The sequence below is a fragment of the Lacerta agilis genome, chromosome 6, assembly GCF_009819535.1.
Source record: "Lacerta agilis isolate rLacAgi1 chromosome 6, rLacAgi1.pri, whole genome shotgun sequence".
Classification (NCBI taxonomy): domain Eukaryota; kingdom Metazoa; phylum Chordata; class Lepidosauria; order Squamata; family Lacertidae; genus Lacerta; species Lacerta agilis.
Genome location: NC_046317.1, coordinates 32,573,724 through 32,600,540, shown reverse-complemented (window position 1 = coordinate 32,600,540; position 26,817 = coordinate 32,573,724). Strand labels below are relative to the sequence as shown.

Sequence of the window (26,817 nt, the reverse complement as noted above, 5' to 3'; positions counted from 1 at the left end):
ATGTATGTGTGAGGAGTTGAGCATTCAGGGTTAACAGCTCACCGGATGCTGCGTACTTACACTGGGAGTGGAGCTATTTCGCCCAACATATGGGGCTTATTCCTTTGTTCTGTATAAGTTTCGTTTTCAGTTTCGTGTATCATTCCAGCAGATGGCTGCTGCTTCTCCGCTGCCACATTTCTGCATGAGACGAAAGCCAGACGCGCAGAGGAAGCGTGCTGGACACTGAGATCATAAATCCACCAGAATGAATGGTGGACGGAATTGTTGTTTTGCCGACCCTCAATAAATTCCATTCTCACAGTATGCAGAACCCCCCCCCCCGGGAAATGTGAAAGCTGTTCTTACACACACACACACACACACACACACACACAGCTAGCCACTCTCATACACACAGACACACATCACACTATTTACACACCTACATCCACAACAGGTCTGGACATAAACTAGTCTCTCACCCACACGATAATAGACTGTATTATATTTCCCCCCCTGAAGTGTACAATTTCATAGAATGTTTATGTTGAGGATGGGGTGTGAGAGAGAATGAATTGGTCTGATCAAGCTTGCTGCAGTCTAGTAAGTATCTCAGCAATAGGGACTAAGCTTTAAGGGAATACTGTACATACTATGGGGTTGAAACTCCTCCCTTTGTTGTGTGAAACATTTCCCCTTCCCCACTCCTCAGAAATCTCATCCCGATATCTAAGTAACAAAATGCATATACTGCTTATTCAAAGAAAATACCTTGGAATAAAGCCTTCTGGTTTAGGGATGACAGCCCCTTTGTGCTATATAGCAAAACAAAAAAATTATGTGTGAGTGAGCAAGCGAGCATGTGTGGTTTTAATTTTTCCCTCCCTCTCCCCATAAACTCCAGATCACTTCTACAACGCAGATGCAGCTCTGAAAATGAATACCCATCAGAAATGTATTTTGGAAAACATTTTTACAGCCTGTACCTAGCAACAATCAGCTGGCCTTTAGGCCAGAAGGATCCCCAAATAAGAACAGTGAAGTTACGAAAGCTGGCTATTGATTTCAATGCTGCATTAATTTTTTAATACTAGGTTTACTTAATATTTTGTACGTATTTCTTGTATCTTGTGTGTTTAACTGCCATGATCTCTGGCTAAGGTGACTTGTTCAATTACTCATTCGTGTTCTTTTATTTTCAGTTCTATTAACCAATTGAACAGTAAGTGCTTGAGAAGGGCATGCTGGGAATTTGCTTATATCACAGGGGGGAATTATAGTGATATTGCAGCATGTAAGAAACTGCACTTTTCAAAAACTATTAAGTAAATTGTTTTTTTGTTTTAAGAAAGCATGCTTTTCCTAAGTCTTAAGAATAGAAGGCAAGCATTTCTATATGCTAACACCATGCAGCATAGGTTAAGAACTCTGCTATTGCTGGTGGTTACTATGATGCAATCTCTTACAGACTTCTTTCAGTTTTGGAAGATGAGCTGAAAGTTAGCTACCGTATTTTTTGCTCCATAAGACGCACTTTTTTCCTCCTAAAAAGTAAGGGGAAATACCTGTGCGTCTTATGGAGCGAATGGTGGTCCCTGGAGCTGAATTGCCCAGGGGCCAAAAGCAAATTGTGCTTTTTATTTTACAAAGAGAAAAGGGAGTGTTGAAAGGACCCCGCTCAGCAGCTGATCAGCAAGAGATGGGGAGAGAGATAAGAGTCCCAGCTCCCTTTCAGCCCCGCCCTCCTTTGTTGAATGTGCTGCAGAGGGAGGTTGTTTGTTTCCCCAGGACATGTGACTGGCTGATTAGATTATCTGTCTGAAAACAGTAGAAATGGCTCCCTTTCCTTAGGATTTTTCAGAAATGTGAGTTAAACCCCATAAAAATGGGGCTTTTCCTCTTTGCTTTTCCCTTTGCAAAAGGAGCTTTGCTTTTCCCCCTTTGCAAAAAAAAGCTGCAAAACCTTTAGCTGATCCTCAAAAAAAAAAAAAACCCCTAGGGCTTTTCCCTTTGCAAAAAAAGCTGCAAAACTTTTAGCTGATTCTCAAAAAAGGCCTTTTGCCTTTGCAAAAACAGCAGCAAAACCTTTAGCTGATCCTCCAAAAAAAAAAAAAAAACCAAACCCCAGGGCTTTTCCCTTTGCAAAAAAAGCTGCAAAACTTTTAGCTGATCCTCAAAAACAAAACAAAAAACAAAACAAAACAGGGCTTTTAGAGGAGGAAAACCAGAAAAAAAATTTTTTTCTTGTTTCCTCCTCTAAAAATGAGGTGCGCCCTATGGTCCGGAGCGTCCTATGGAGCGAAAAATACGGTAGTTAATCCACTGTAGAGGCACAGGAGCCAAGCCAAGGAGTACAAATAACACGTCTCTCTGATCTTAACCAACTAAATTAATACTCAGAATAGACCCATATGAATGCAAAATGGAACTAACTTGCAGAATATTCAATATTTTTGAAATTATTCAGACAGGTGTTACTTAAAACTCAAGTATATGCACACTTCATCTTTGATTGACATGCTTTATTTACATATGTCTACAGAATTATATCATCATAGAACAAACCAGTACATTTTAATCCAAGCCAAATGAAACCCATAATTTTCCCAGTTATCTCTAACCTATAATTTGCTGAGTTTAAGAACTTGTTAGGTACAATACTTCAGAATACAAAGCACAAGAATAACTAAATTAACATGTAGCATCTAGCAAATCTGATTTTCACACTTTTAGACAGACTTTCAAGAAGTCAGAGGCACAGTTACAAAGACTATTTGTTCTTGTGCAACCTAAGCTATGCTTAGCAAAAAGAAAGAGAGAAAAGAAAAAGAAAAGATACCTAAGAGAAAGCAATACAGGATTACAGGGCATTTTTTCCTGCAAAATTTATCCAAAATATTTCTACAGCAAAACCATTTTACTTTGTCTTTGATCAGTCCAAAAAAATTAAGATGTTCATAAAATAAAAATAAAATAGACAAGTTCTGCTCCATTTGTTGCTGTGCAGTTTGCTTTAAAATGCAGATGATCCAATATACAAGTAAGATATACAGCTTCTTTCCTAGAACCACTAAGCTTCCTTAACATACTTACCTTGGGATCTCACTGAAGACACATTTCTCCCAAGCAAACGGAGCTTAAGAATGGTCAGTATTTAACAAATATTTGCTAGTAAAACAAATTTAATGAAGCATTTTAAGCCACAAATTTACAGTCATCCAAAAAGATATGTGATGATTTGTGATCTGTTTAAGTAAGCATTTATACTTTAGAAGAGCCACAGTATTTTCTGGGAGAGTTATAGTTTTCTAGTGTAAATTGAATTTTACTGACTTGGAAGAAACTGATTTTGTTATTACATTTCTACACATTTGGAAAACATTTCACAAAATCTGAGTGTTTTGGATCTTAGTACAGGGCACAACTGTTTTGCATGGGGACTGAGTTCTTGACCCCTGCTTGCATCAGCGGAGTGTGTGTAAGCCCGTTACGTCCCTGCCCCACACCCTTTTTTGGCCAGTTCCTGGTTGCAGCGATGTACACCTACACATTTGTACTTTGAATGTGCACAAAAAGGCCGTTGCCTGTACTTAATTGTATCTGAATATACACTAGTGGCTCAATTTTTAGCATGAACCAAAGATTCCATGCATGTGATTGAGGGAGGAGGGGGAGATGGCACACCAGTGTCCAGTTCTGGTACTAAAATTGAATGACTCAAGAGAGTACTTCAAGAACAGCTTTTGAGGGAAGGTGCACAGAGAGAGATGCCTGAAAACCTCCAGTAGGAAGGAAAATTACACATTCCTTTAGATGCTGTGCATGTATTTTGTGCTGCAGCAAAAACAGCTATTGATTAGCCAGGATGTGGCTGCCAAAACTTAGGAAGTTAAATGCCACCAGAAAGTACTCACAGACGCAGCACCAGGACAAAATTATAACCAAGTTTTGTTTCTGGCTGACTATCGAAGAAGCAACACAAGGTAGCTTACATGTCTGCTTTGATCCTGTCTACTGAAAGAATAATTGTTTTTAGTTGGATTTATTTTCACTTAGAAAGCACAGCACTTGTTTATGGAAGGCAGTTATCTCTCTGAAGTATCTCTTGCTTTGCATCTGAAGATATACTACAGTAGCTTTTGTGATCCTTGCTGGAATGGCTGGTGGTGGGGAAGGAGTGGCCTGGACCAGTTTAGAAACCAGAGTGCATATTAACATCAAATAAACTGTCCCCTTGGTAGTTTTGTGACTAGCAAACCTGAAGGCTAAATGACAAATCAGGATGGCAGCATAACATAGAAAGTTCTTCAACAAAATTAGAGTCTTAGAACTAGGAAGTAACAAACCAGTCAAATCAAGAAGGGGCAGGCACTTAGAAAAAAAAAGTCACGCTACTCACCTTTCTGGAGGCAATTTATGGCTTAAAATATTTCATTACATTTTGTTTCATGAATTAAAATAGCTGCAGTTTTCCATTAAACATGCATCTCTACTAGCAGGATTTAGCACTTCTGACCAAGTAAGACACCAACTTCTTAAAAATGTCTCATGCAGTGGACTATTTTCATGTGTGTTTGAGTTTTAATATATTATTTCTTTTTAGAACTTGTACGGGATCCAGAATGAGAAGATCCAGATGATGACCTTCGGTGTCTGCAAGATAAAAGATGGAAGAAAGCATGCAAACAAGTAAGTTTGAATTGCAGTGGTTTTCATTGGGGAGGGGGAATTGGGAGGGAGAAAGAAAATGGGGAAGGTATGAACTGGGAATGCAATTATTTGGACTTCATCTCTGTATCATAACTGCATTCCACAGTTCACATCAATATAGAACTCTTAGGCAATAATACCTTCATTTGTAATCATCTAGAAAAAAACGTAAGAGTGCTTCAGGACTTTAAAAACATTTTATTCTGATTTGTGAGTAGATCTGAAAATTTTTAACTACAAAATTTTGACTATCTTTTAAAAGAAATAGCATCAGCTGGGATAAATGGAATCTACAAAAATGAAAACAGCTATCTTCAAACACACAATACTTAAACATACTGTTCCTTTTCTAGCCCTTCCACAGTTAACATTTAAAGAACCGTTCTTATTCTACAGAAACCCAAACCTTTCAGGTGACAGTGATTTCGTTCGCCTTTTTTTGCGATCACCAGATGAAGATCTAGATCGGCTTCTCTTTCTGCTTCTCTCAGGGGAAGATGATGAGCGAGAGCTTGAGTAAGATCTTTTTCTTGGAGTTGAAGAACCCCTGATGGATCTGGAGCTGGATCTTTATTAAGAAATAAATCAGACTTAATCCTAACATAAATAACGAGGTTGCAACAATCTACTACATATATATCCAATCTAGAACACACGCTGCAAATGTAAAATGAAATTATATTAAGACATAAATACTTACTGCTGTGCCAATAAGAATTCTGCCTTAAGAGCTTCTCAATATGGGATTGTGGGCAAATTACTCAGAGACTGACCAGAACTGATCATATAATGATCAAGACTAATGCAGAAGCAATTATTCAGCTTTATGCAATTGCTGCTTCTCAGCAACAGCAAACAATTTAAGTCTAAAGTGAGAGATGAACATATTCACATTTCCTACATTAAGAAAGAGGCTGAGGCATTAGTTTACACATTTTACATACTGTATGCATTTCACAGACCTTTGAAAACAAGTATAGTCATTAGGAAGACTGTACGGCCACAATAATCTTATACACATACAGAAGTCGCATTGCGTAGGCACATGCGACTGCACACTGCATTGGCTCTCACGCTTTGTATTTCATTTACTTTATAAACCGTAGCTTCACAGAAAATATAACAAGGTAGTATACAACACAAAGCACAGTACTCAACAGTAAAAATATCAGTAGGAAAGGATTGGTAGAAGGCTGTTACAAGGGTCTGAAAGAAAGCAGGGATGACATCTGATGGATTTTTATTTGGAGAGAACTTCACAGGATACACTGCCTATCACATTCAAGGTTCAGTTCCTGGTAAAGGTAAATTGAACCTAGGGGGTGTGGGGAACCACCGAAAGTGCCCCATCAAACTATTTTAGTGATCAAAGTGGAGCAGAAGGAATTAAGTGGTCTTTAAGGTACTTTGAACTCAAGTTGTGAATTAACACAAAAACCTGGTAGTAAATAGCCAACCGGTGCAACTCTCACAGTAAAGGACCAACATTTGTTACTGTGAACAATTTGGCTGCTATATTCTGTCTAGCATAAGCCAATGCTCTGTGTCATAGGGTACAGCCCTTTATCTTTCCCCCTAGTGCATATGGACACACACAAAATATCAGGGCAGTCTGAGGGAGACTGGTGCACATATTCAATATTCCCAACTGGATTTCCCACTCTGCTTTGGGCAAGTTTTGTGAGATCCAGAACTACACAGACCTCTCTCCCTTTGTGCTCTTTATGAAAGAGAGAAATTGGGCTCTGTTGATTTGAGATTTATCAGAAAAGAGGACTAGTATGTTTTTAAAGCCTTTTACATCAGTGAAGTATATTTATGATACAACATTTTTTATAACAAGTTCATTACTATTGTTATTGCATTGAACAAAAATTATATGTGAGAACGAAATATTCAAAATAGAACTGTAATTTCTGGTGATCTTTTTGCCTGTCTCTCTCTGACAAGCAGAGAGGTTGCTACCTCATTCACCTTGATTTCGACCCACGAGATCTAGAACGTTCTCTGGAAGTGGAATGAGATCTTGACCTTGAGCTGGAAGAGCTTCTTGACCTGAAACAACACGAAGGATTTTAATTTTTTTGTGAATAAAAATATAAGAACCAAATGGAAATCTACTCTTTCGTGTAATTTGTATTGGAAGTGAAAATAATTTTTATTTCCTTCACAGCATTTAATAAAGGGTTGGTCAGGATCCAAAAAGCTGCTTTGAGCTAACAGAAGCAGAATGTGCTAAGCTAGTTGAACAGATTTTTGCTTTGAATACCTAACTTCCATACAAGCTGTTTTTTAAACATTCTACAGTTTTAAAAGCAGTTTGCCACTTAGTAAAAAAGGATGTCATTAAAAAAATACAAGCCCAAGGCCCCTGTGGACTATCAGGGTTCTTTGGATCCTGATCAATAAAAGATAAAATATTAAGTTATCTTAAAATGTTAAGAATATCATCAGTTATTAACCTCAGTGTATAAGCTGCATATACAAAAAAAAATCCAAAATTTTACTTTTAAACATTAAAAGTTAGTAAGAAATATTTGGCTCAAAATTGAAAACCAGATATTGTAAATAATGTAAAGAAGCCAACTTCCAATGTTATATTTGTGTAAAAAAAAAAAACCGCTAGGATGCTCTGAAGGCAAGAGTTAAAGATTTATTCCAATAGACCAGTGAACATTCTACAATTATTTTTCAAACAACTGTTTTCAGGAAGGGGCAGTTCAAGAAGCCTGGCATGTATGTATAAGCCAAACATGGAGGCAGAGTGGATTCCACAATTCCCAAATTAAGAAGTGTTCCCGTAGCACTGTTCCATATTATGAAGAAGTTTGTCTCAAAATTTCAATTCCACTTGGGAAACATTTTTTATTGCCTGCCAAGAGTTTAGTCTCAAAGAACATAACCACTAGGAAAGACAATTGACATTAAAATTGCATTTGTGGCTTAACTAGCACCCAAAAGGCATATGAGTGTCAATAACTTCAAAAATTATTTACCAAACTACATTTCTCCAAAGTTTCAACCAGCAAACTGACAAATTAAATATCTTTATTTATTCGATGTTCTGCAATAATTATGTAGAATTATCTTGTCTCAATAGTATTATTCCATATACAGGACAGTGGCTACATAAGGTGATCTCCAATACAGAGAATACAGAATGCTGTGGGGAAATAACCATTGTTAATTGGATTATCCAGGATGTAAGTCACCAAAGAATGGTTGTATTTGCCAGGGTTCATACAGCATTTCCTACAACTGACACACCATGGAAATGGAGAATAAGAGTACTTCTGAGGAACCAAAAACTGGTATCAAATATTTGGTGCCATCAGAAACCTAACCAGCAAGAGTGACAGAGAAACCCTGTTTGTTTAGAGATATAAAATTAAAATTATCTTGGTCAATAAGAAAATGTTCACTTACACTGTCTATTACACTAACACGTACCCTAACATTTATAGTGAGCAACTGCAATTTTCTCAGTTTAAGCACAGACTACCTGTGCAGGCTAGATATGTAAGATTTATTAGCTTAACTCAAACCGTGAAAAATAAAAAGTAAAAAAATCAATCACAAAAGAGATGTAAATAAAGAAAGTTAGATACTGACATTTTGTCTGGCGTTACCCTTGACCTGTACCCGTTTACCTGGACCTAGACCTTGAGCTTGAGTGGGAGGATGAGCGAGATGAAGATCGTGAATGAGAAGATCGAGACTTGGAACGGCTGCGCCTAGTTGTAGATTTCTTCTTGGTGGAATCCTCTTCCTCGCTAGCATCAAGATTATATTTTGAGAGATCTGCATCTTCTTCATCTTCATCCTGAAAAAAACCCAACAAGTTATTTTTGTTAGATAGAAAGCATTCAGAAAAGTATTTCATTTATATGGTGTATGTCTTTGTCCTGCCTCAAAACACTCTAATACGGTGCAGTTAAACAACTTGCTACATACTTACCTTTATTTATAAAATAAATAAAATAAAATTTAGCCTCAGTCCAGGGAAACAAGGATGGAATCCTTACTTAGCCATGAAGCAGACCAGGCAGGGCTGCCATATATGTCCGGGAAAGCCTGGAGACATCCAGGAATCAGACTTAGAAAATGGCAACCATGTCCGGCGGTCAGGGTTGCAGCCACTTTTGGGTGACAAGCAGTATGTGGAAAGACACTGCAGCTGCGGAGTTCTGCCTACTTCCCTGCCATGCACACCTGAGTTGTCACCTCCGGGCAATGAGAGCAACGGCAGCGGGGCAGCAGACCACACTGTGCAGAAGCGCGAGTCGTGGTGCAGGATACCTGAGGAGCCAGGCACTCCTACACCCATTGTCCTGTGCCTGGGAGACATCAAGACCACCACTGTCAAGCCACCCCATGAAGGCAGCAATGGCCCTGCCCAGCTGCTGCCACCCATCCCCACAAGCCCTGGCTTCAGCGACTTCACAGTCTACCCATGGCAGTGGGGGGAGAACACACACAATGCCACCTTCAGTCTTCTACCCGCTCAGCCACTCTGCAATGGCAGCAGAAGAACAGGGGGCTGCGGTGACGTCTGAGGAGCCACAGGGCACTTGGGTGGAGAGGACGACGATGTGTGAACAGATTCACATATGCTAAAACAAAGAAAGGCTCAACAAGTGTCTGGATTTTCACTTTTGGAAATATGGCAACTCGAAGACCAGGTGGCCTAACTTACGTCACAGAGGTATGAAGATGAAATGGAATAACTGAATGTGTGCTGCTCCTAGTTCATTTGAGGATAAAAAATGTGGTTAAAGAAATGATATATACATGGTCAAGTTGCAATAAATTTTATTTTGAGGGGAAAATCAATTTTCTAAGAACAAGCATTTCTCATATATTCATCTGTATTTGCCCATTGTCAAAACTGGATATTACAGCTGGCTATTGTGCATGCATGCATACGCATTTGTGCATGTGACACATGCATAACCCTAAGGTGCTGTCTTTACTAATTCAATACGAGAGGGTCACATCTAGCACTGCTGCCTTTTCCTGTAGCATACATTATCCTATGCCAATTTGACATACAGGTTAGTACCTGGTTATGTGAAGAACTGCCACCTCCTGTAGGAACCTGCTTCTAAATTATAGCCAACTGAGATGTTGAGAAAGGCAGTCTAAGAACTGGTAGGGCTTTGCCACTGCTCACACCAAGAGCAAGTGCAGGTATCATCTCAAAGGTAGTCAACCTTTCATGTAACCATCTTCTTTCATACTCCTGCAGTTGTGAAATGTGGCAGTTGCCATAGGGGACTTGAATAGCATGTGTATGAGTGCAATCTATGTGTTACTGTTACAGCTAATTTACAACTAATGGTTATTGCTTTGCTGACTTCTGTAACCGTTATAGTTCCATACGTGTTAATGGCACAGTATGCTGTTTTTTTAATGTTTAAAAAACTGTAGGGTCAGACAGACCCCACACATTGTTCTCATAGATTGATATATTTTACCTTGTGGGGTACTGTTGATCCCAATGAGTTCATTGCAACTATACTGAAAAGGAACCTTTCTCAATAAAGGCAGTACAGTGGTACCTCGGGTTACAGACGCTTCAGGTTACAGACTCTGCTAACCCAGAAATAGTACCTCGGGTTAAGAACTTTGCTTCAGGATGAGAACAAAATCACATGGCAGCGACGCAGCAGCAGTGGGAGGCTCCATTGGCTAAAGAACGGGTATCTCAGGTTAAGAACAATTTCAGGTTAAGAACGGATCTCCAGAATGATTTAAGTTCTTAAACCGAGGTACTACTGTACTTTTAAAATTTGCACATGCTGTCATGCTTAACACCTCCCCAATACATTTATTTTTATGGCTGTCTTGGAATATAGCCAACTCCAAAACTGGATTCAGTATTTTCTTCTTTTTTATGGAGGGGCAAGGATTTTTGTTGTTTGTTTGTTGTTTGCCACTGAACACAGGGAGAAGGCACCAAGCAAATGGATAAATTCCCAACTTGCAAGTTCAATCACATTAGCCGTCTGAGTTCTGAACAGCAGTCAAATTAAGCTTTAGCTGTGTGAATTTAGCCAAGAAGGAAACAAGACAGAAGAATGGTTTTACCTCATCCAACTTATACTTCGACAGATCTCCATCCTCATCCTCATCCTCTTCTCCTTCTCCTTCAGATTCCTTATCTTCAACTACCTTTAGGATAGATGCAGGACCAACAGGCTTCCCTCTGTATTTTTTCTTTTTGCGACCAAACTGAAAGAGGTTGCATTGTATTCATAAGAGAGTGCACTGTTGTTGAATGCATGCACGATGATACATATGCACATAGCAGCAACCCAGAAGTAGCCAGAAAAGGGGGCGGAGCGGGCTTACACACACCCCAATACGCACAGGGGCCAGAAACGCAACCCCCAAGCAAATCAGGGGTTGCCTGTACAACCCACATCTAGAGAACTACTTTTAAGTACTTGGACGAAGCTTACTGCTATATACATAACTTACAACTTATGCACATTTAAGTTGCACTCATTTGGCTTTTTGCGCTTGGCAATTTTTAAGAGAAAAATTATAAAGGGAGCAGGTTTCTGGGGGGAAAAAGACTCTGGCAATCCCACCTGCCGTTGAACCCATGTGTTCCGACTATGCACGGTTTTGGCTTTATGCGCTATCCTCGGTTGCCTGTACTCATTCTTGACAATTACATACACATTCACCAGGTAAATACTGCCTACCTCATCATATTCCCCATCTGACTCTTCACGTTCTATGTATTCAACATTCTCTCTTTCATTAAAGCCCCCACCATATCCTGCAAAAAGAAGTTTCAGAAATGTTAAAAAGCAAACTTAAGGACACAAAAGACTTTTTCTTCTTTATACATTGCTTCTTTCTACAGCAGAGTGTAGAGAGGTCTCAGTGACAATTCTTCTAATACCACTCAGTGTTAAGTTGTGCTCAGTTTAATTGCTGCAGCTGCCTCTACCAGTAAGTATATGTCATTTCTAGCCAAAGTCAATTGGATCAGAGAGTTGCGTATGCATGTGCTCTACTCAGTAGATAGTGATAGTTACTCCCCACATGCTGAGCACTCCCAAGAATTGAGAAATGCTTGAGCAAAACTGACTAGGTAGTGGAGAGAGGATTTTTCCACGAAGCACAGGACCATGAAGACATCTGCCTGCTTCCTGCACTTGGAACTTGAGACCCCCCTTCCACAGCTGCTTCGTTCTCTGTCCATCTCTGTGGCAGTCATTTCAGCCACCCGTTTCCTTTGAAGTTAGGAAGAAGCTTCCTCCTCTCTCTGGCACCTCTCAGTCTGAGGCAGTATTCAAAGCTCAAGCCACTTATGTTCTGCAGAGTGCTTGCACCTCCCTACGCCACATGGTCTGCAAGAGGCAAAGATACAGTGGTAGAGAGGAGCAGTAAATCTCATACTGAGCACTCCTTAGTGCTGAGAGGTGGCAGAGAAAGGGTATGTGCTAAGTATTGATGGAGCTGGGAAGAGGGGATTGACAAAACACACAGATCAATGTAGCGGTGGTATTTGCTATGTATGGCAGAGGGACAAAGGCCTCTTGTTGTGTGTGTGCACATTAAGCTAACTTGTTGACAAGTGCTATAATGTAGCATACAGAACCAAAACCAGCTTAACACATAAAGATCTCAAGGGTCTAGTTATTAGCAACACAAGGGGGCTGAGAACAAGGCCAAGTCTCTTCACTTATGTTCTCTCAACATGTGAAGTAAGATGTCTGGAAATCTCAGTAACTTTTTTAGAAGTTCTGGGATCTCTTATTTCACCATTATGGTCTACCGAGATGTTTTGGCGCCCTTTCAGCAGCTTTTCATTTTCTTTCCAAGTCTAGGTATATTTTTGGCAAATCACAAAGGCCAGGACACACCCAAATCTCTCAGAAACTTGAATTCAAATTGCCACAACCCGGAGAAAATGGCTAAAGCAAAAGCAAAATTAAGCAATGTGTGGAATGCTTTTGGTTCCAAGCCAACAGTTCCCAAAGTTCAACATGGCTTTATCGCAAAAGCTGCTCACAAAGGAGGAGGGAACATGGTTGCATGTGCTGTATCTCTAAAAACATTATTTTAGACAATTTGAAACAATTACCTGTCCTTTCCTCAAGTTTGGCATATTTCGGAGTGTTGCACATATTGCATTCTGATCTCCTGGCCCAATTAACATTGCCACATCTTTGGGAAGAAAAACACATGGTAGACAGTTTAAATACAGGAACTACATTGGTTCAAAAATTAAGAAATTAAACTAGTCAATACCTTAAATTTTAAAACCCATTTTAAAGACCTATAGGAGTCATTTTATTACTTCCAAGATACTTTAAGCATACAGTAGTGAATATCACTGATATTTAAACAACTTTTAATCAAAATACAGAACTGACAACAATGATCTCCTTTTATAGCAGGTACATTGGTGAAGACTTGTTTTGTGTAGTGAAAACAATTCAATAACATACGCAACAAACCTATTCTCCTACTTGGATGACATCTGCACGAAGTACAGTTAAGAAAAAGCAAGCAAAACCCTGTATTTCAAGTCAGCAGGCAACCAAACTGATTTCTTTTTGTGGGTCAGCAAAATGAAGTTTGGGGAAATACTCTTTCTACCACATACAAATTGCAGTGCAATTATGCAGTTCCCATATGTCAGTGAAAATAAAGGAAAGGAGAACAGAAACAGATGCCAATCAACTGATGCCACTTAATTCAGACTAAATTACTAACACAAATAAATGCTTATAAATTCAGAAAGTTGACTTTCAATAGGCATCACATGGCTGCGCTTTTATCTCAGGCTATATGAAAAACTTTAGGTCAATTTTATTTTCCAATATGAATTGCAAAAAGTGTGTTTAAGAATGAAGAGGAAATTAAAATATTTAGTGCTGCCAACTAAAGAATTTATAGTTGAATGATGAATGTTTTAATATTTTTATAATGCATGTGGTTGTAAATAATATGGCAGTGGCACAAGCATAACACTGGAATCCTATGTGCACAATGGGACTTACTTCTGAGTAAACATACATAGGATTGGCTTGCATAAAAAGTAGGAAATACATGTGGATAATAAAAAAGGAAGAAAAACAGACAGCTAAAATAGACAATTGGATATTAAAAGAGAAAAAGCACATGTTTAATAGAAACTAGAAATGAACTGGAGCTTTAGGATAAACATACGTTTTACACTGCCAGTCATTAGCACTGAATAGACCACGGCTTTTTTCAGCAAGTGTCTTCCCTATCTCAGTTCCCCCAGCTTTCATCATCTTGGCCTCTGTGGTTTTTTCTGAAAGGTTAACAAGATTCAAACAATTTATTATAAATTTGAGTTTCTGCAATCAATTTCCCTCTCAAAAGAAGCATAACTTATAATTACCTCGACCACATCTGTTGCAGCTGGTTCTTCTAGCAAAGTTAACATTTCCACACCTTCAAAAAAGGGAAACATGATTGAAGAGCCATTTTTTCTAAACATGATACTAAACAATAACTTTAAAGTTCTACCAAGTTTAATGGGATTTCTTTCCAGTTAGTAGGCTTAGGATTGCAGCCTACATTTTAAAACTAAATTTCTAAACACAAATATAGAGTCAGTCTCAAGATATTCATGTTGCTTGCGCCTAATTAACTTCTTGAATATTCTTCTCCCATGCAAAAAGTATGCAACACAGTATGTTAATAACTCACTGGAAACTTTACTACTGTGTGACTTTATACCTAAACATTTCAGTAGTAACACCATTACTGAAATTGAGTTCGTACTACCTCTGGCAAGATACTGGTCATCTTCTAAATAAGGCACTTTGGCAACAGCGCTTTCAGAAGCTTTTATATATAAAAGATGCTTTATAGCTGGCATGCTTTAGCTCAGTGATAAGGAACCTGTGATGCTCTAGATGTTGCTGGACTCCAGTTGCCATCAGCCCCAGCCTAAACTGCCAAAGATAAAGGATTCTAAGAGTTGTAGTCAGTTGCATTAGTCCAGTGGTTCTCAAAACACTACACTGGTGTGGCAAGAAAGGATGGAAAGTATGGTGGAAATATTCAAGGACAATCAAAGAAACATTTAAATATTTCAGTGTAGTATATAGTATAGAATGCTACTATTATATTATATTATGTTTTTGTGTGTGTGTGTGTGTGTGTGTGTGTGTGTGTGTGTATATATATATATATATATATATATATATATATATATATATATATATTATAATAATAATAATATTTGCGGACTATAGATAGATATCTTTTCAAAATCAGTTCCCCTATTTGTTTTCCAATGTATTTCTTATCAATAAAAAATTAAGTATGGCATGAGCAAATTTATATTATGAAAGTGTGGCCCAGAGGAAAAACGTTTGGGGACCAATGCTTTAGTCAATGACCTGGTTTGCATAAAACAGTCCAGATTCAGCCCAATAGTCTAATCATGGCTTTTTTTCCCTGTCAATAAACCTCATTGTGAAATGCTGATTTGTTGTTGGCTTATGGACCAGAGCTATTTTAACAAATGCAATGGATGAGCCTCACCCTGGGAAAACCTCCTTCATGATCAAGGTGTCTCCCCTGACAGGCATGATACCTGAACCCAACAAAAGCAACTGAAAGAAAAAGATGGAGCTTGTTTCCTCACTGGTGAGGTGATCTGTAGTTTGTTGAACAAGCCATGGTTAAAACAAAACATGGCTCAGCAATGCATGTTGTTGTTGTTGTTCAGTCGTGTCCGACTCTTTGTGACCCCATGGACCAGAGCATGGCCTCCTGCAGTTTGGCCAAACACATGCTAGTCGCTTTGAGAACACTGTCCAACCATCTCATCCTCTGTCATCTCCTTCTCCGTGTGCCCTCCATCTTTCCCAACACCAGGGTCTTTTCTAGGGAGTCTTCTCTTCTCATGAGGTGGCCAAAGTACTGGAGCCTCAACTTCAGGATCTGTCCTTCCAGTGAGCACCCAGGGCTGATTTATTTAAGGATAGATAAGTTTGATCTTTTTGCAGTCCATGGGACTCTTCAAGAGTCTCCTCCAGCACCATAATTCAAAAGCATCAGTTCTTCCGTGATCAGTCTTCTTTATGGTCCAGCTCTCACTTCCCTACATTACTACTGGGAAAACCATAGCTTTAACTATACGGACCTTTGTCGGCAAGGTGATGTCTCTGCTTTTTAAGATGCTGTCTAGGTTTGTCATTGCTTTTCTCCCAAGAAGCACGCGTCTTTTAATTTTGTGACTGCTGACAGCAATGCATAAACACAGCCAATGACTCAATTTTATATGTTTTATACCAGTATATGTTAAGTGTTTAGCATTCACTGGCTTTTTAAAATACTATCTGAAACACATACGAGTGATAAAAATGTGTAAATGGCTGAACAATATAGTTTCCCACTAATGCCTTTTCAAGTTCTTAGCTTGCTCACTACTACATGGTATTTTAGCTAGTTCCAGCATGAGATTTGAAAATGTAATAATTTGAACTTGTTCCAACAGAGACCGGCACAAATTTATCTTTCATTTCTGCAGACATTATGATTGTCGTTACCCCATAACTTTCTACTGCTATGGCAATTTAAGGCTGCCAGGTTTCCTAAAAGAATTGTCAAAAAACATCCACAGAATATCCCATGCATCCCTCATAGGAAACATGGCTGCTTTGCTTCAAAAGGCAATGCAGCACATTTCAAATAGAAAAGTGTCCACTATGAGGCAGCAACCCCACACACTGAGCCTAAACCCTACTGAACTCAGCTGAACTTGCTTTGCCAGAATGGCAGTGCAAAAAAAAAGAACAGATGAGTAAGGAAAAGGGGGCATGTGATAAAAGATGTACAGAATTACACTGTGTGGAGAAAATTTCAAAGTCTATCTCCCTCTCACAGATCCTCCAAGTGTCCCTATTTTCCAGGGCCAGTCCCGGATTTCTGACTTGATCCTGGAATTTTCCACTTTTCCATAGGACGTCTCTATTTTCAGTGGGAAAATGTTGGCGGGGATGTCCCTATTTTCCAGGGACACCCCTGATTTAGAGAAGCTGTCCCAGTTTCTGATTTGATCCCAGAATTTCCTACTTTTCCTTAGGGATGTCCCTATTAGCATTGGAGAAATGTTGAAGAGTATGGAGTTATCTGACTCTTGAGCTGCCTGAAGGCAATCCTGTCTAGGGGTCTTTTTTTAAAAAAAATGTTTAATGTTTCATTATGTTTTTATAGATGTTGAAAGCCGCCCAGAGTGGCTAGGGCAACCCAGTCAGATGTGTGGGGTATAAATATAAAAAATTATCATTATGGAATTGAGGTGTCCCTATTTTCATGGGAGAAATGTTTTATCACTTTATTCTTATAATTATTATTAATATTCTGTTGGCAGCTGCCCAGAGTGACTGGGGAAACCCAGCCAGATGGGCGGAGTATAATAATAATAATAATAATAATAATAATAATAATAATAATAATAAATGTTGGAGCGTGTGCTTTCACTCAGTACAGCCCTGGCCCTTGCAATGAAGCCGAACGTTAGAAGAAAGGTGGGATACAAACTCAATAAACAAACAAATAAACGGCCGGAAACACCCCCCCCCACTCCCGGGTTTTCACCCGCAGGCAGGAATATTCTGCAGGGGGAAACGAAGCTCAGGAGGACACCGGTGGCACGGCAACAACAACGGGCAAAGCAAGGACGCGCGTTTCTCCATCCATCCCGCCTCCCGCCGGCGAGAGAGCGCCGCTTGACAAAAGGAGAATTAAAGGGGGTGAGGGAAAGCGGGCCCAGCAGCAGCAGCAGCGGGCCTGCCTCTCCGTATCCCCGGGAAAGCGGCGTGTGTGTGTGAGAGCGAAAAGCGCGCTCCCTCCGCCCGCCCGCCCGCGCCTTCGCCTCCCCGGCCCCCGCGACACCACTGGGGCCGAGGCCTCACTGCTAACCCGGGTCCCGCCCCAGGCCCAAGCCTCTCGCTCGCCCGCCCGGCCTTTCTCCCTTCGCCGCCTCTCCCTCCTCCTCCGCTCACTTTTTGTCCGGGCAGATCCAGTCGCCGTCGCTGACGCGGAAATTCTTGGTCGACATTTCGGAAGGCAGGCTCGGCCTGGTGTCTTGTTCCCCTCCTTCCTTGCTTCCTCTCCCCTTCCCGGAATGACGCGAAGCGGAGGGGGGCTGCTGCGCCACTGCCAACAAATGGGCCTCGGGTGAGGACCCCGGGGGGGGGGGTGGTCCTTGCGGGGCGATGGTGCCGCCTCCGGTGCCGCCTGCGCCGCCGGGCCCGCAACTCTCACGCTCTCCCCCTCCCCGCCGACCCCCGCGTCAAGCGCTCCCAGCTCTCGCGGCTTCTCGGAGCTGTGGGACTCGCGCGGCTCGCAGACGCCACACGTCACCAGTTATTCAAATCAGGATCAGGCGTTGGGGGTAGACGGCTCTGCAACGCCCACGGCGGGAAAGAGGAGAGGTTTGCGCGGAGAGCGCCACTTGGCGGGGGGAGGACCGTACAGCGCTGGGAGGGCGATACGGGGTCGTGCAAAAATAAAAAAGCGGGGGGGGGGGGTTGATTTGGTGGGCGTTGGAGGAAGGAAGAACCTGCTTTTTTGGGTGGGGAAAGAATTATGGTTTGGGGGTTCTGGAAGTAAGTTTGCCATACGGAGTTGGAGGAAAGGAAGAGCTGGAATGCCACGTCACGTGAGCTGCCACGTGAGCTTCTGTCGCCTAGGTTTTGTTTTCGAAACGAGTCTCAGGTGTCTCCTCACAGATTCCCCGCTCAGGATTATCCACCTTCTCCCAATGTGCCTATTATGGTGTCCTATATACAGATGGGGGTATCTTGTTCCATAGGTCGGATGGAATGAAGGTCCTTTGCTTTTTTTTCCTTGTTGGTAAAGTAGGCAAGGGAAGACACATAATCTCAAAGACTCTCCCCAACTCTCTGGCGTTTCTGTTGCTGTCCTTAGGACGGAGCCCGTGACGAGTCTAGGTGAAATAGCTCCCTTCCGCGGCCAGGAAACATTTTAAGTTACACGGTGACCAATAGGACCTACAACAAAATGTTGCAGTGCAGAATACTCCTGTTCCCTCTTACAGTACATCTGTGCCCTTCTACACCATGCTGCACTGCAGATGTGGGGAATTTTTGGTCTTCCAGATGCTAAATGACAACGGCCACCACCCCTGGCTATTAAGCCATGCTTGCTGGAATTCATGCAGTTCTGCAACATCTGAAGGGCCAAAATTCCCCACCTTGCTCCACTGCAACCCTTCTTCCAGCTTGGTTTTCTGTTCTTTCCATTCCACAACAGTCACTCTATGCTCGACAATAGCAATCCAATATTTTATGCATTTCTTCAATTCTTGGAGTTCCCTCAGGCTTCCTTACTATTGCATACTACTAGACTTAGTCTATCCACCAACTCTATCATTGCGTCTGGAATCACATTGCTGTAGTAATAATTGAACAGCTTAGTGTGTGCACATGTGAGGGCAGGTGCCTATCATGTATAAACAAGCATCTACATAGCACGAAACATTTCCTTGCATTCGATCATGTATCCTGAAAATTATCCTTTTGTCTTTGGCACACTGACTTCCGCTTCTTGTTGCTGTGTTGACACCGTTGGTTCATTTATTTGCTTATAACATGTTTTCAGTGTGCCAAGAGATCATTGAGTTATAGATTGCCCTGATAAAGTGGCAGATCTTTTCTGAAACTTGGTCCTGGAAGGAAGGTGCAAAATATCACTGGTGGCAAACCACCTTTAAATGAACTCTAGACAAGAACAATAACTTAGACAGCTCCTGGAATAACTCACCGACACTGCCATAGAACGAACACCAGGGAGTGTGGCCTTTCTCCTTATAGGGCATAACAGATTCTTCACCCTCCCCCCATGTTCCTTTGGCATCCATGCGAAGGCAGCATGCCAGGACAGTCAGAGGCTTCCATGCCAGAAGGAAACAGCCAGTTAAGGGATGTTTTTTCCACCTTCTGTATCTGCCCTCAGTCTTTTTGAGCTCTGGGGCTTGAATCTGAGAGGGCAGGTGCACCCAGACCTTTTATTTTTCGTAACAGTGCATAGGCTGCAGGCACACCATAGCGGAAAGAAAAGGAACAGCACCACGGGGTTTGTTCCACATAAGCATGCTGCTGTCCTGTGTGCGGTCTCTTGCCCCATGACAGGGACGGGGAACCTGGGGTCCTCCAGAGGCCATTTAGACTCCATTTCCCATCATCCTCAGTCAGCATGGCCAATGGTTGGGGGTTGTAGGAGTTGTAGTCCAATAACACCTGGAGGGACACACCCCTACTGTATGTTTTTCTTTTTTTAAGCAGACCATAGGCTTGCTTCAGGAACAGCTTTTCACAAATGTTAATTAATAAAGGATATGACTTAACACGCCCTATCCAGTTTCCTGAAAACCTAGCAAAAGTTACCCATAACAGGTCACAGAACTGGAGCTGTATTTCTCAGAAAAAGTAGTCAAAGGTAATACATCAAAGTTGTATTACCAGTGCTTTACTCCTGGTCCCACAGCTTTGAGGAATCAGTGCAATGAATACCTAGAATATTCAATAACACTGCAATTATTTTAGAAGTGGGAAGAGTACTTAAAATAAGGCACAGAATGCATGCACAAATCTCAGAAAGTGTGCAATTGCTCCCAGAGCTTGACCCTGATCCTGCAGGCAGCACTGACAATCTCATAAGTCACATGGTTGTTTGTCGAGCCTATGGCTGGGAGACTTCTGGGAGCAAATTGCACAGTTCTTAATCCTACACACAACTAAGAGAGTGTGTTGGCTTCCAAAACTTATGAGCAAGACTCACATTATCATGCCGTGTATTGTTCCTGCTGATACAGTAGGTGGCACTTTAGCAGCACACAATTTTAATACCCAGTGGCGACAGAATATTAACTTGGAGGGTTATCTTTTATTAAAGGTGTAAAAATAAATGTTTTAAAATATAATTGTCAGGTCTATCTGGTGAAATGTAAAATCCATTGTCTCTAGGCATGAGTCATGCTGGGGCATGAAAGGCAAAATTAGCCATAATTATGGCATTTTAGAACGTAAGTGCGATAAAATGAATCGGAAGACTGTGCTGTCTCTCTGCGTACCTTCCTCTTGATAACATATACCATTGATTTGACTCCTGCAAAGCAAAGGCTTTAAAAGGTATCTTCAAAATATAATGGTCAAAGGAATGAGAAATAACAAGTGCCCCAACAGAGTAATAATTACATTTGTTCTGTCAGTTCATACTGTATTTTCCGGCGTATAAGACGACTGGGCGTATAAGACGACCCCCAACTTTTCCAGTTAAAATATAGAGTTTGAGATATACTCGACCGCAGATTCTCCACCCGGCGTATAAGACGACCCCCGACCCGACTTTTGAGAAGATTTTCCTGGATTAAAAAGTAGTCTTATACGCCAGAATATACAGTGCTTACTTTTACAATAAGAAATATTTACTCTTCAGAATGGGTCCAAAATGTATCATGTATTTCCAGCTCTGAAAAGACTTAAAGCAGCATTCTAAGTTTCCTGCATAAGTGCAAACGTTTAAACATTTCTTACATGTTTTTTTTTGTGTGTGTGTGTGTGTCAGGACTGAGGTGCAAAGGCACATACCAATGAGATGTGGAGTGTTTCCTCAGAATGACTTTGATTTCACTAAATCTCTTTCAGATTGTGCCAAGCACTGAACCCAATATCTGCGCTGTCTTTATCTGTGCTTCCTTTTACGAAATGAGCTGTGTGATCTGCACCTCAAAGGGCTCTTCAATGTGATCAAGCATCCTAGAATAAGAACTCGAATAAAGGATGACTTGCACGTGTGAAACTGGCCTCATATGCAGAGTCCATATGCAGCAGCTTCTGTTGCACAATCATAGAATTGTAGAGTTGGATGGGACCACAAGGGTCATCTAGTCCAACTCACTGCAATGCAGGAATCTCTTGCCCGACGTGGGGCTCGAACCCACGACCCTGAGATGAAGAATCTCATGCATGTTATATATCACTTAACCCCAGATCCACTTGAATGAATGATCACATGTTCAGTCAGAAGCAACTGAATTCTGTGTTATATCAAGTAATGTAGAGGCATGTATGAATCAGTCCTGTATTTATCCTTTGAGAGTCAAGTCCTCCTGACAAGATATAAAAATATTAATATCAAAAAAAGTCCTCCTTACAAGATGAGAGGCTTCTGTTTCACCCTGGGATAAGTAACAGGGTAAGCCAGGGATGGGGAAACCTGTGGCCCTCAGGTGTTGTTTGACTGTTTTGGGTGATGGGAAGATGATAGTCCAATAATAATATCTGGAGAGCAAATAATTGAGTAAACAACATCAGAAATGCTATCTCTGGTGGATGCAATTTTGTATGCAGATACAGTATCCTACGACTGAGCCAATTAAGTCAGTAAGGGAATGTGTTGTAAGACCCTGAAATTCCTGGTTTATTTGTCTAGTGGTTATTATTTCAGAATAATGACCACTCAGTTTTAATTGTATAAGTAAGGCCTAACATCTTGTAACAAATGTGTTACTCAGATAGCACACTATGGGCCAGCTGTTCAGATTGCCGGCTTCTCCGGAATGAGTAATCGTCCCGTCTGCAAGATTATTTATTTATCAATTTGCAGGATTTATAACAGGGTTCTCGGGACAACTCACAACATTTTAAAATTCAAAAGAATACTGAAGTACAACAAGTCCCAGAGAATAAAAACAGATTAAAGCTAAAATGTATTAAAAGGTCCTAGAAACAGAAAAGAGGTTTTCCCTGTTGCTGAAAAGACTGTGAGGTAAGTGCCAGGTGAGCTTCTCTGGGAAGAGAATTCCACTGCATGGATGCCACCATTGAAAAGGCCTCATCCAGCCCTACTATGAAGGTAAGTAGTCATAGACCGACGTCCCCGTTATCTAACTGTTGTCTCCTGACTAGTTAAAGAATTCTATAACTGTTGGTTTCTTGGAGGTAATGGGGTTTTCGGTTGTGGGGATCACTCTTTAGGGCTCTCTTGATTTCCTCAGGTGTTTGGAAACCAGCCACTCAGGGTTCAGGACACGGGGGAGCAGACTGCAATGTCTCTGCATCCACATGGAATGGACTGTGGTACGAACCCATCTCCTTGGAGCTGCAGTTGCTGAAGGATTCGGCTTCTGAGGAAGTCCTGACCGGTTGCCACAACAAATGCTAAATGTGTGCCATGGTGGCACTTTTGGAATTAAGAAGAGCTCAGCTCTGGCTTTGATGGTAAGGCTACCCAATCTTATTTCATAGATAATCCCCTCATCTCTTGAACTCTTCCTACAAACCTCATGCATTCAATGAATTTTGTGCGGGGAGTGAAGTGGGCTGTGCCAGGTGCCATGCACCTGATGCTGAATCATCTGTTGGCCATGGCCGCTTGTGGTGTTTGTGAGAAGGGCCTTATAAGTGTACTTACGAAAGAGGAATCATTTGCATGTACGGCATGCCCTGTATCCAGGTTTCCTGAAAGCATGGGAGACCTGGACACACAGCCTCCAATATTTCTCTGATGAAAATAGGGACGTCCAATTCCACCATCATCATTTTACTATTTATACCCCACCCATCTGACAGGCTTCCCCCAACCACACGGGATGTCTTAAAACATATATAAAAACATAATAAAACATTAAACTTTTTTTTTTAAAAAAAGCTTCCTTATACAGGGCTGCCTTCAGATGGCTCGGGGGTTGGATAATTCCACACCCTGCAACATTTATCGGATGAAAATAGGAATGTCCTAAGTAAAAATGGGACATTCTGGGATCAAATCAGAAACCAAGACGGCTTCTGTAAATCTGGGACTGTCCCTGGAAAATAGGGGCACTTGGAGGGTCTGTGGACATAGGGCCCATACTGCCCCTTTCTCAGTAACACTGAGTGCATAGCCATCAGGAATATGGTCAGCAAAATTATGTTTTTGCATGTGACCAACATGCACAGCCCTCCCCCCCTCATGTTGCCCCTCACCTGCAGAAAGTTCAGCCTATGACTGCTGCCTATCCACTCCTGTTTTCTTGCCTGATGTGGTTAACTTGACTACCCCACCCCCACCCTCGTGTTTTGGTTGATTTCACTTTATTAAACATTGTCTTTATTTTTGCACATGTCTAATCTGGAATAATTAAGGCATTCTCAGATCAGCTGCGAGCAGCCCTTCTATGAAATGCACATTTTTTTTAAAGCACTTGGTGGTTTTTTTTAAGGCGATGGCTTTTGCTTTGTGCATATCTGATCACTCCTGGGAATAGCTCCTACTTGCCTATTTGTCCCAGAGGAAAATTTGTGTGAAAACAGCCTCATTCAGTGCCATCTAAAATCTTACTCTTTGGGAGGAAAGAAAACAAGGATCAACATTCACTGAAATTATTTAATGAGATAGCAGTGGCACAACAATGCAAACTATAATCCACAGTGTTTTGATACAATAATGGTTTTTAATGTAAACATGGGGAACTTGTGGCTTTCCAAAAGTTGTTTGGAAATGGAACATTTGTATTTTTAAATAATTTTTACCATAAGCTTTTGTGTTCATGTCTTGTTGTTGTTGTTCAGTCGTTCAGTCGTGTCCGACTCTTCGTGACCCCATGGACCAGAGTACGCCAGGCACGCCTATCCTTCACTGCCTCTCGCAGTTTGGCCAAACTCATGTTAGTAGCTTCAAGAACACTGTCCAACCATCTCATCCTCTGTCGTCCCCTTCTCCTTGTGCCCTCCATCTTTCCCAACATCAGGGTCTTTTCTAGGGATTCTTCTCTTCTCATGAGGTGGCCAAAGTACTGGAGCCTCAACTTCAGGATCTGTCCTTCTAGTGAGTACTCAGGGCTGATTTCTTTGAGAATGGATAGGTTTGATCTTCTTGCAGTCCACGGGACTCTCAAGAGTCTCCTCCAGCACCATAATTCAAAAGCATCAATTCTACGGCGATCAGCCTTCTTTATGGTCCAGCTCTCACTTCCGTACATTACTACTGGGAAAACCATAGCTTTAACTATACGGACTTTTGTCGGCAAGGTGATGTCTTTGCTTTTTAAGATGCTGTCTAGGTTTGTCATTGCTTTTCTCCCAAGAAGCAGGCGTCTTCTGATTTCGTGACTGCTGTCACCATCTGCAGTGATCATGGAACCCAAGAAAGTGAAATCTCTCACTGCCTCCATTTCTTCCCCTTCTATTTGCCAGGAGGTGATGGGACCAGTGGCCATGATCTTAGTTTTTTTGATGTTGAGCTTCAGACCATATTTTGCGCTCTCTTCTTTCACCCTCATTAAAAGGTTCTTCAATTCTTCCTCACTTTCTGCCATCAAGGTAGTATCATCAGCATATCTGAGGTTGTTGATATTTTTTCCGGCAATCTTAATTCCAGTTGGGGATTCATCCAGTCCAGCCTTTCGCATGATGTATTCTGCATATAAGTTAAATAAGCAGGGAGACAATATACAGCCTTGTCGTACTCCTTTCCCAATTTTGAACCAATCAGTTGTTCCATATCCAGTTCTAACTGTAGCTTCTTGTCCCACATAGAGATTTCTCAGGAGGCAAATGAGGTGATCCGGCACTCCCATTTCTTTAAGAACTTGCCATAGTTTGCTGTGGTCGACACAGTCAAATGCTTTTGCATAATCAATGAAGCAGAAGTAGATGTTTTTCTGGAACTCTCTGGCTTTCTCCATAATCCAGCGCATGTTTGCAATTTGGTCTCTGGTTCCTCTGCCTCTTCGAAATCCAGCTTGCACTTCTGGGAGTTCTCGGTCCACATACTGCTTAAGCCTGCCTTGTAGAATTTTAAGCATAACCTTGCTAGCGTGTGAAATGAGTGCAATTGTGCGGTAGTTGGAGCATTCTTTGGCACTGCCCTTCTTTGGGATTGGGATGTAGACTGATCTTCTCCAATCCTCTGGCCACTGCTGAGTTTTCCAAACTTGCTGGCATATTGAGTGCAGCACCTTAACAGCATCCTCTTTTAAAATTTTAAATAGTTCAGCTGGAATATCATCACTTCCACTGGCCTTGTTGTTAGCAAGGCTTTCTAAGGCCCATTTGACTTCACTCTCCAGGATGTCTGGCTCAAGGTCAGCAACCACATTTCCTGGGGTGTATGAGACCTCCATATCTTTCTGGTATAATTCCTCTGTGTATTCTTGCCACCTCTTCTTGATGTCTTCTGCTTCTGTTAGGTCCTTTCCACTTTTGTCCTTAATTGTGGTAATCTTTGTACGAAATGTTCCTTTCATATCTCCAATTTTCTTGAATAAATCTCTGGTTTTTCCCATTCTGTTATTTTCCTCTATTTCTTTGCATTGCTCGTTTAGAAAGGCCCTCTTGTCTCTCCTTGCTATTCTTTGGAAATCTGCATTCAATTTCCTGTATCTTTCACGATCTCCTTCGCATTTTGCTTGTCTTCTCTCCCCCGCTATTTGTAAGGCCTCATTGGTCAGCCACTTTGCTTTCTTGCATTTCTTTTTCATTGGGATAGTTTTCGTTGCTGTCTCCTGTATAATGTTACGAGCCTCCATCCACAGTTCTTCAGGTACTCTATCCACCAAATCTAAATCCTTGAACCTGTTCTTCACTTCAACTGTGTATTCATAAGGAATTTGATTTAGATTGAATCTTACTGGCCCAGTGGTTTTTCCTACTTTCTTCAGTTTAAGCTGGAATTTTGCTATAAGAAGCTGATGATCTGAGCCACAGTCAGCTCCAGGTCTTGTTTTTGCTGAGTGTATAGAGCTTCTCCATCTTTGGCTGCAGAGAATATAATCAATCTGATTTCGATGTTGCCCATCTGGTGATGTCCATGTGTAGAGTCGTCTCTTGTGTTGTTGGAAAAGAGTGTTTGTGATGACCAGCTTGTTCTCTTGACAGAACTCTATTAGCTTTTGCCCTGCTTCATTTTGATCTCCAAGGCCAAACTTGCCAGTTGTTCCTTTTATCTCTTGACTTCCTACTTTAGCATTCCAATCCCCTATAATGAGAAGAACATCCTTCTTTGGTGTCATTTCTATAAGGTGTTGTAAGTCTTCATAGAATTGATCAATTTCGGTTTCTTCAGCACTGGTAGTTGGTGCATAAACTTGGATTACTGTGATGTTAA

General features: G+C 41.2%; 1 protein-coding gene across 1 annotated transcript; it reads right to left on the bottom strand.

Moving 5' to 3' along the window:
* Positions 1-2,483: 2,483 nt before the first annotated feature.
* ZRANB2 (zinc finger RANBP2-type containing 2) lies at positions 2,484-17,826 on the bottom strand. Its single transcript, XM_033151812.1, has 10 exons — positions 17,709-17,826; positions 14,087-14,139; positions 13,888-13,996; positions 12,797-12,879; positions 11,406-11,482; positions 10,783-10,926; positions 8,343-8,515; positions 6,667-6,747; positions 5,099-5,260; positions 2,484-4,635 (listed from the first exon to the last, which is right to left on the bottom strand). The coding sequence occupies exons 1-10, from the start codon at positions 17,762-17,764 to the stop codon at positions 4,572-4,574; spliced, it is 1,002 nt and encodes a 333-aa protein (XP_033007703.1). The 5' UTR covers positions 17,765-17,826; the 3' UTR covers positions 2,484-4,571.
* Positions 17,827-26,817: the final 8,991 nt, after the last annotated feature.

Excerpts from the sequence above, each read along its gene's own strand:
- ZRANB2 (XM_033151812.1), bottom strand. The coding sequence starts at position 17,764 with ATGTCGACCAAGAATTTCCGCGTCAGCGACGGCGACTGGATCTGCCCG. Across the intron at positions 12,880-13,887 it reads AATGACTGGCAGTGTAAAAC|ATGTGGCAATGTTAATTGGG; the intron begins GTATGTTTATCC and ends TTCTTCCCAAAG. Across the intron at positions 6,748-8,342 it reads AGCTCAAGGTCTAGGTCCAG|GTCAAGAAGCTCTTCCAGCT; the intron begins GTAAACGGGTAC and ends GTGTTGTTTCAG.